The sequence below is a fragment of the Fragaria vesca genome, linkage group LG7 (genome assembly GCF_000184155.1).
Source record: "Fragaria vesca subsp. vesca linkage group LG7, FraVesHawaii_1.0, whole genome shotgun sequence".
NCBI classification, from domain to species: Eukaryota; Viridiplantae; Streptophyta; class Magnoliopsida; order Rosales; family Rosaceae; genus Fragaria; species Fragaria vesca.
Genome location: NC_020497.1, coordinates 2,859,888 through 2,870,263, shown reverse-complemented (window position 1 = coordinate 2,870,263; position 10,376 = coordinate 2,859,888). Strand labels below are relative to the sequence as shown.

At 37.4% G+C, this 10,376-nt stretch overlaps 1 protein-coding gene across 1 annotated transcript; it reads right to left on the bottom strand.

Moving 5' to 3' along the window:
• Window positions 1–1,245: 1,245 nt before the first annotated feature.
• LOC101308817 (NAC domain-containing protein 43-like) lies at window positions 1,246–2,422 on the bottom strand. Its single transcript, XM_004308231.1, has 3 exons — window positions 2,239–2,422; window positions 1,862–2,133; window positions 1,246–1,779 (listed from the first exon to the last, which is right to left on the bottom strand). The coding sequence occupies exons 1-3, from the start codon at window positions 2,420–2,422 to the stop codon at window positions 1,246–1,248; spliced, it is 990 nt and encodes a 329-aa protein (XP_004308279.1).
• Between the last annotated feature and the right edge of the window lie 7,954 nt (window positions 2,423–10,376).

Genomic DNA, 10,376 nt, shown 5'->3' with positions numbered 1-10,376 from the left:
ATACATACAAAAATCAACTTTTCAATGTATTGGTTTTATATTTCGAACTGTCAACATAAATTAAATAAGATTAGGGGGTTGTGATTGGTGCTAGCATGTCAAGTCTTTAACCTGTCTAAGATATGACGGAAGAATATATGTATCCGTGCCATTCTGACTTGAGTTAAATGAAATAACTTTTTGGCTTTCAATCGAAGAGAAAAAAAAAAAAAAACTTAACTCTCGTCAACACAAAAGGAAAAGACGTGTGCAGTTGGAGTTAGTGTCGTGTTGTGGTAGCATTGTAAGAAAGTTCAAATGTATGCTATTTGTAATTATGTTTCTTCGTTATAGAGTTATCTTTTCGTGTCACAGTTATTGGTGCACAATTGATCCATGCATTATGTGTTACTTGATGTTTGTTAGAATACATAGACCTTCTAGAGGTTCCTGATAATATTTCAAGATTTTAGCTTAATACTTATTGTAATATGGGGTTCAAGCTATACACCCCCTCTTATATACTACACAATTTTCGATCACAAAATCAATTCTGATTTTCTATTGTTATTGTTGTTTGTTCTGCAAAAAAAAAGAAATTAATATCATATAATTTTTCTGTAAAATTAGTAAATTAGACGAAGTTGGATGATGTACTACTCGTCAAGAAAACGCTCTTGGTTCTTGTCGACTGTAAAGACTTAACAAGACTACTATAAATTTTAAACATTACTGAAGACCAAGTAACTGGATGAAAACGAGACACGATCATTGTAATGATACTATATATAGAGAGGCTACCCAATCTCATTAAAGTACGTTACTATATCTCCTTTACTTATAGGGATCGAGGCTTTAACAATCGGACTTTTCTATTATACATATATGTATAGCATACATCAAGCCGTGAGCCGTCCGATTGTCTTAAGTTTTGAATTTCTAAACGATCAGACGGCTCACGGCTTGATGTATGTCATAAAAATGTATATAGCAGCCGAACCCTTAACAAACAGACGGACTAATAGCTTATCTTCTAATTTATTTTCCTCTGGCTTTTGGTGGCAATTTTTAGATGAATTTTCTTATACATATTACACTTATAGGGTTTCTTCTGTTAAGCAAGGAGCGTTCGACACGTCTGAGCTAGGATGCCAAAGCTGATGAGTACTGTGGAGCAAAAGTAGGACACAACTAGATCCGATGATCACAGAGTATTTGGTAATTGGAGCTCATGATCATGATGTAGGACACAACTAGATCCGATGATCACAGAGTAGTTGGTAATTGGAGCTCATGATCATGAAAATCATGATGATCAGTAATGAAGTAGTTCCCTGATTCCGGGTACGTCATCATTTCACGGCCATCGAGTTCTGAAGCCACGAAACGATCAAGCGCTGCCCAGTTGGTGAGGCCAACCCAGTCCACTCGTTGATGACTCACCTGGTCATCATTCTCTGCAGATGAGTCTGGGCTCTGTAGGCTAGGAAGATTAAAGAATCTATCAACATCGTCATGAAACCCATGAATGTGGTTCATGAACAACGAGTTGTTTGCTTCATTAGTCTCTTCCTTGCAGCCGTTACAGGTCCTTGATTCCATGACCTTAAGTTCATGCTCCAAAGCTCCCTCGTCAGCATCACAAGAATTATATAAGAGTTGGTGGGTACTTCTTGTAGTATCTGTTGTGATGGATGAAGTAGTAGCACTCAGCATTGGTCTGTGGAGATTTTTCTTCTTGAAGATTCTGCAAACCACCCATCCCCCCTCCTGATCTGCCTCCCCAACGACAACGGAGACCTAATTAACAGAAACAATGTTCAAGCCACAAACAAAAATTTCGTACTTATACTTCTTTGATGATTTTAAATTAATGACTTACATTAGTGATTCTGCTAGTGTTGTCATCGAGTCTATACTCGTGCATGATCCAATCGGATTTTTGGCCGCGGGGAGCTCTGCCTTTGTAGAACACAAGAGTTTTTCTCATGCCAATCCGCAAGCAGTTGCTGCGTATCACCTTATCACGGCCGGTGGCCTTCCAGAACCCGGCAGCTGTTGCACGATTCGTGCGCGTTCCGGTTGGATACTTCTTGTCCTTGTGGCTGAAGAAATACCAATCATTTTGTGGTGTGGTTCCTATATTGCACTTTTCTAGAAAAACCAATATGAATACTTGGTTATATTTCAAATGGATTACGCGCGCATATATAACTTGTTGGAAAGACTCAACTCTCTATTTGAAATCTATGTACGTACCTTGGACGTCCCATGGTTCAAGTTTATTGAGATCAACCTCGCGGATGACATCCAGATCAATCCTCTGACCGGAGACCTTCTTCCTCAAGTAGTACTGCAAGAGCTCCTCTTCAGTTGGATGAAATCTGAAACCAGGAGGGACTTGAGATTGGCCGTTCACAGATATGCTCATATTTTCAGTCATTTTTGGATTTAAGTAATGGGTTATTTCTTCACCGTCCACAGCTGTTGGAGAGAGTTAATTAACAGGATGCTGTACGCAAAGTATGTAAAGAGGACGACTATATATAAGTGTTCGTTAGTCCTAATGGAAAGGCAAAAGATGCATGAAGGAGTTCAAGCTTCTGGTCTCATGGAACACATGCATACATTTTTTAACTTTGTTCAGCGTGGGGTTTGTTGAATTCACTATGCTCCGAGAAGAACCATATGGTTCCTACCTACAATATTTTACATATAAATTATTACTAATAGAGGAGAGACGATGAGTCCAGAAATGTGATTATGAATGTGGTTATCAACAGAATACAAGACCCTCCTAACAAGTGTCAGCGAGGCTTTATACTGATCAAATCCACAACTAAGACCTTCGACCTGAAAATTGTATAGAGAAAAACACCTCTCAAATTAACAACCGTTTGTTGCAGGAGAACAAACGTGACGAATACAGCTGATCAATATTGGCCTTCTATAAAAATCCCTAAACGAAAGGCAAATGATCAAATTGCTCTACCAAACGGAGTAAGAGTAAGAACATTTATGGTCAAGCAAGTTTCATACAGCAATAGAATAGCTAAAAAGTGATTCTTTTGAGTGTTCTCTTCAAATGATCCAAAATCTGGAGAGTTGTTTCTCAAAAACTTTAGTAATCTGTACGTGCTTTAGCTTTCCTTTGGTTCTGGATTACTTGTTCTTGTAAAGTACGTTGTGGTTTTTTTTCACTGCTTCGGGATTTGGATGATCGAGTTGAAGCTTATATTAAGGCCGATAAAGTATAGAAGGTAAAACGGCCTTCATTATTGAACATACTCAAGCTTTGGACAGATTGTGAGTTCCACATCGCTCGATCCCTAGCAACGGAGCGAGTAGTATCGATCAGCAGCAGTTTGATAAGCTTTCAACACTATCTGCAAGCTAGTTTAGAAGATCTATAAATGTTCTCACTTCCTCGATCGTTAGTTCTTTGATCATGCACTGAATACTAGAAAACAAGTAAATTTTGAATGAGGGGATATGATAAAACTATCTAGTTTTCTATAATCAAGTATGGCACGGATATAACTATCCTAGAAGTTTGCATGAGAAGCAAAGTTAGTTAGGAGGCCATGCATGTTAATATTCTTAATCTTGGGAGGGTCTCAGTCGCGGTGAAATATCACAACTGAGTCGCAAAAGATTACATTAGATACCATCAGCATGAAGCGGAAATCCTACCTATATTGTCATACAGAGTTTGTCATTGTTGTTTGGATTTTAATTTGGTCTAAATAACTTTAAGAAACTGATGTAGGTACTCAGGAAAGACATCCAATATATGATGACGCATGTCGATCAATGCTGTTAATTAGCTAGACTTAATTATACTAGCACCCGCAACCAAGTCGATCAAACGCATAGCATTATACTGCAACAAACTTTTAAGCTCCAAATCATCAATCATATATATATATATATATATATTCCCATTTGCTAATTATTCGTTGCATCTAATTAGGATTATACTTAATTGCAATGTTTTTCATATATTCTAGATTGGAATTACACAAAATTGACCTTCACTAAACAAGAAAAAGGGAGAAGAGAGAAATTACATTGTGAATATCCTGTCATCTTGTTTATTTAAGTTCAATAAAGCACATGTACTAATTTGGTAATTGATCTTGACTTCTTGAGATAATAATATTATGGCTCCATCTAATTAATTATGCTACCATAAGTCGATAGCTAGCTAGCGTGATACTAAAGGTGCTTATATTATTCACACTTTAGCTGAAAGGTAAGTACGTCCTTGCTTAAAATTGTTAATTGAAGCAATTACAAAACGACAAGCTCTAAATACACAAAACTAACACTTCATATATTCCTTTTAAGATTTCACGGACATAATCGATGCTGAGTTCATACAAGATCAGTATGGCTTCATCCCTACATTTTAGTACTGCAAGGCCCCTAGGTTCTGTCTAACCAATTAGAATACTATGATTGGTCTGTCATCAGGAACAAGAGTGACAGTCTGTGATGCTGTATTGCTGTATCAAGTCGTGATTATCGTGTTACAATGAGATTTTATATATATGCATCCTCCGGGTAATCAAATAATGGGGAAATTAGACATGATGGATCGGAGACTTTTTTGGTATAATATTGAACAAATATACACGAGAAAATAAGAACAAATCAGCATTTGCCACTTTTCTGGTATCTGATTGAGCATAGAGAAGAATACAAGACTAGAAAGTTGATGAGTAATCGATACAGATGATGATGAACAGACGAGCTGAAAACAACCATGCAACTTTTTCCTTTTAAAACAAGATTTTGTGGGGAGTGGAATCCTGTTTAATTCTTATAATTCTACCACCATGCATGATAAAACTCTCTGGGTTGGTTCATAATGATCACTACAAATCAAGGATTCTTCACCTAATCTCTTGTAGCTATTAGAGACTGCAGTATACATATGTGTATTACTTGCATTTTTATACAGCAGGTATATATGGACATTTGTGCATCATTCATGATATTGCTATCTTCCAAAATGAGAAAAAGTTGATCGACGATATGTGATTATTGAAGGGGCATTCAAACAATCTGGGTTTCTTCCTGTCTTCTTTACCATTTTTTGATAGAGAGAAAATTAGGGTTCTTCAATAATACAGGCAATACGTATATGCATGGATGATTGTTATTCCTTTGTCCTGTTCTTATGAACTTCTTGCTACTTCAGAGAATCAAGGTTGTACTTCTCGCTCCTACTTGAGCAATATTTATCAGAGAGTACTACTTAATTCACAGTCTAATCATTTGTTAATTAGCTAGAACACTTATGACTCAGAGAGAGTGAGTGACAGGTTTTAAGCCACGCAGCCTTTTTGTTTTCGAACGTCAAATGTTTTGGTGAAGTTATAAAATGTCCCACGAGGAGCGAGACAAGAGGTACCTAATTGCAGATAGTGAACTCGATCTAGTTAACAGATTATTTGCCATATATGAAACTAAGAACACTGTGTGAGAAGACAGTTCAGCTATTTTTTTGTTTTTAAGACTTTAGAAACGTAATCATACATTTTGTTCCACTTGTTCTGTTATATATTGTACTTACGTTTTTGTTTCCATTTGGTTGTTGTAAACTTGCATTAAACTTTTTGAAGAAAAGAAAGAAGCACAAAACAAAAGAATCTGTGTAGCTAGATTTGGTTTCTGGTGTAACATTTTTCTGGATTCCGTTGAGATTGGAATACATATGATACAAGTTAAGTGAAACATTTGATCGATTCAAGTATCCATCCTAATATCTTCTTCTTTATTATTCCTTCATATAAATATTTAAGGATGATGCTATACTATATGTAACGTACGTAGCTGAATGATTAATAAGAATTAATCATGTCACTTCAGTTACTCGGGTCGGCCAGTTCCATCTGGGGCATCAAAGCCCAAACCCCAACGCTAAACCAGGTCATGATGATGATTACGGACATCAACTGAATTGCCTTTCATTAAACTGGAAAGGCCAGCCGAGTAAACATAGAGAATTAGAGATGACGGGCTCTGTAGAGAGTGGATGAGTGAATTGAAGCATTCCATATAAAGGCGAGGAGTGGCTAGAGCCTAAGAGGTGATGATTTGCATTTGTAATGAACAAATCGTGACATGATATTTATTCTTTCATCTATTTGATATTGAATTTGAACGCCCTGTATAGTTAAGATTTAATTTTTATTTTACAGTGTAAAGCGAGAAATCTCCATTACAGTGGCTTTTTGTGGTCTTTAATAATTTTACACCCATAACCTTTCCTTTTTGTAAAGAGATATATTCCAGACAATTACCGATAGAGCAACTGAATTGAAGGCATGCATATTGTGCACAGCTTAGTTCAAGCTAGGTATCTTGGCATATCATCCACAAGGACCATGATGATATTGCATGCAATCAAAACGTCTTCGAGTTAAATCCAAATCTTGATTACCAATGAACTACGCATGATCGATGAGATTAAATCCAGTCACCAGCCAATAAAGAAGCACAAAATAACCCAATAAATAGTTAGATACCCATTCGATTCTGGCAATATTTTCCAGCAACCAGTCACCAGCCACAAGGTTTTGGCCGGCTGTCTACCAAGTCGGATTGTCAGGTTGAATTATTGGACAGAAGTCACAGAAAGTAGATCGATGACCGGGCTAGATTACGATTAATAGGTTAGATTATTATCGGAAATTAACCATTAGACGAAAACTTTCGGCCAAGCCTACATATATACTCGTCAGATTAACCATGGGGATGATCATGTATTGCTTATGATAAGAACCGATAAACAATGTTGATTAGACTAATTTAGAGGTTACCCTTTCGGTGCCTTGTATCTGTTCGTTTGTTTGGAACTCAAAAGCCGATTACAAAGATGATTTCCAAAGGACCCCCTTCGTTCTATAAAAACGATCTACTACTATAGATATTTCATATACATGGATAAATCATAGTTCATTGAAGTGTTAAAATCATAACCAAAAGTAGAAAAAAATTAAAACAAAAAAGAATAAATTGAGAGCTTAATTATATATTGTATCTGAGCATACTATTGATCATGCTAGCTTCCTTCCACCTAATACTAGACACAGTACTCGAATGTTCGGATCCAGCTACCGACGAGCCTCCGGCACTTCCACACTTGGCCACCGTCCTCGCGCTATCTATCAACTCCTTAGTTTTATCCCCCTGCGACAATATCTCCGATAGCTCCTCAGGGCTTATGACCAGCTTCACCTTCCACTCGCCGCTGCTCTTTTTACTATATCTCGTAAATGGTTCCGGATCAGCGTTCTTTCTCCGGTAACTATCGCATGATGATATGCGATATGGGGTGCATATGCCGCTGTTCTGATGATATAAGCTTGGTGTTTTGATGGGTGTTCTGTAGGGGTTTAGAGGTAGGAGATGGTAGACCTCATGGGGGTGAAGTTTTTCGTTGTGTAGGAGAGGCTGACCCGAGAGGTCGTGGCTGCGGAAGATGGCTTGGCCGGGAAACTCGTCGGTTATGGTGCTGGCGGCGATCGGTGCATAGATCTCCATGATGCCACCAGAGGTCACCACCTTCACAATCTCTGTTTGATCATCTGCCTCAGCTCCAAACCCTTTGAAAACACAGTTGCCCATATGCCAAAATTAGGATGTGTGTGATTATGGAAAAGGAATTAAGATTAAATACAGATGATTTCTTCTCCCATTGCCAAAACGATTCCTACCCGACACAAGAATGCTTTAGCTTTTTCTTTACCAATCCAAAAAGGAATGTGTCATCTATGTTGTTCTTATAGTGGGGCGAGACCCTACTTAATACCTATATTATTCAGGAATTTAGACAATTATATGGTGGTTAATTAGCTATAATTAGTTTATAGTCCGGTAATTTTATCGTGATTACACCTAATTTAATCACATGAAGAATAATATCAGATCATGATTATGCAATCTTGGCCCTTTAAATCAGATAAAACTCAAATATTTGGATTTATTAGCCTTAAGTAAGGGTGGCTCTTGAGGATCCAATGAGATATTTGTGATGCTTACCTTTATGTAATTATGTGTGGTTTTTCCTGTGTTAAAATATAGATGACAACCTTAATTAATATGGGATCATATGGCCAACTGAATACATAATATATACGTACTGCTTAATTTAACATGGAGTATTATGGAGGCTAGCTGCTTGTAGTTGTTTTGTGTATATGTATTGCATTCGTGCAGTTTAATTATCGATGAAGCATTCTTCTAAATGTGCTATAAGCCCTCTTTTCAGTCTTGGCTTTCTCTCCTAGCTTTTTATCAATTGGCTCGATCCTTTACTTTTTCTTTTCTTTTTTTATTTTATCAATTGGCTCCTTTAATTGTAATTATCAATAATTAATTAAACAAATAAACTTGTATGTTCAATTCATAGTTTGCCTGAAATCGTTGGCAAACTAGTGACATAAAGAAGGGTTGATAGCAAAATAACAGTTCCAAATTGTAACTGGGTTAGATAGAGCTCACACGAATCAAACCGTTGTTTAATCAAAACTTTAACAACAACAACACCAAAAAGGGAGGCTAAATATCTCTCCACCACACCATGCACAATTCACCTTTCGGCGACACTCAATTACGAATTGAAATTAGTTTTCCTTTGTGATGATTGAATTATACATAATTCAAGTAGTTCTATTTCAAAATAACAAATTAAAGGGTAGGTATTTCCACCTTTCCCTCAAAAAAAAAAAAAAACATAATTCAAGTAGTTTGCAGAAAAATCTGTAATGCTAAGTAGCCGAAAGAAAGTTTCCTAAAACAAAGAAACGTTCTGAAAAGTTTTGGATTATATATGTGACAGAAACTAGAAATTCGACCGGTTATGATTATCAATATGGTATCAATTGGAAAGTGATGCATCTTTTCCTGCATGTATGATGATGTTTGGTGACTAACATATACGAAGACAAACCAAAACTATGATGAACATATAGCCTCTATTTTAGCCAGCTAGGTGTGATTGCACTGGCTAAGCTGAAAGGATCTCGGACTCCCACTTTACCATCGATCATTAATCAATTGGCAGTAGCTTAAATTGATTAATTTAGTTATGATGTTGCGTGCAATTACTTGCATATATACAGTGTGAATAATAAAACACATGTTTGAAACACGTCGTGTGTAGTATGAAACTCTCTTAGTAAGAGTTTGACACTTAACTCTTACTAGTTTGTGACTAGCAGCTTGAGGACCATTCGAGTCTAGCTTTGCTAAGATACTTCTCTGGACATTAGTTTGAATACTGACCGGATGTGTACATTATTAACCTTCTAACATAACTAAGGTGGCTTGTTATCTTATTTCCAACAAAAGAAAAACACATGTATGAAATTATGTAGTGGTGGATCCAGGATTTAAAAATAGGGTAGGCTTGAACTTTGGCTGAAGGACAAAATTTTTTATTTTCCAGTACAACCATGCAAAATGTAGGAGCTCAATCAGAACTTACAATTTCAGATTCTATATAAGAAGAAAGAGATTATGTCTAATTTCTGTAGGTGAGTGGAGGCGGAGGGCCGGAGGCGAGTCATCGCTATCGGGGGTTCGGGGAGGACCGGAGGAGGTCGGGAAGAAGGAGATTATGGTGGAGCCGTGGAGGACTGGAGAAGAGTGAAGGCGGAGCTACCGAGGGGAAGAGGAATCGTCGGATAGGTGAGTGGAGGGTTGGAGGCGGAAGGGAACAGCAGGTGAGGTCTCACTTACAATCATGCAGATTAGAGAGGACAAGGATTGAGAAATTGAAGAATGGAGATTAGAGAGGCTGAGAGAAGAGATGCCGCCGGAGCCCGGAGGGACTGAGAGAAGAGATGCCGCCGGAGCCCAAAGGGACTGGGAGAAGAGATGCTACCGGGCTGGATGAGCGTCGCCGTCGACAAACAGAGAAACTAAGAAAGGATCGCCAATTAGGGATTAGGGTCGGGTGAGTGTATATCACAAAATATTGGTTGGGCTTGAGTATATATCACACACACAAAATTGTACACATACACCTAGTTTTTTTTTGCCCAAAATTTTTGGTTGGGCTTGAGCCCCACCAGAGTATAAGCTGTGTCCGCCCCTGAAACTATGAATACATTACATCAAACATTTATATTTATTATCTATATATTTGCTCAATCTGCTGCTTTGATTAAGAGAATTTATCATAATTTTGAAACAAACTCTTCATTCAAGCACGTTATCACATGTACATGCAACACCTGATGATGGCGTGACATTGTTATCGCGAGTATGACTTTGACAAATTTCAATTTCGAAATTGGTTATACGTACGTGCATGCATGTAGAGACTTGTTATCGTACATAGTAAATTACGACGGTTATCTGATTGAATGCTATTCAAGTTC

Bases quoted from the DNA above. Each gene is read 5' to 3' on its own strand.
- LOC101308817 (XM_004308231.1), bottom strand. From the start codon at position 2,422: ATGACTGAAAATATGAGCATATCTGTGAACGGCCAATCTCAAGTCCCT. The intron at 2,134-2,238 runs GTACGTACATAG...TGGTTTTTCTAG, and splicing joins TGAACCATGGGACGTCCAAG to AAAAGTGCAATATAGGAACC. The intron at 1,780-1,861 runs GTAAGTCATTAA...TCTGTTAATTAG, and splicing joins ACACTAGCAGAATCACTAAT to GTCTCCGTTGTCGTTGGGGA.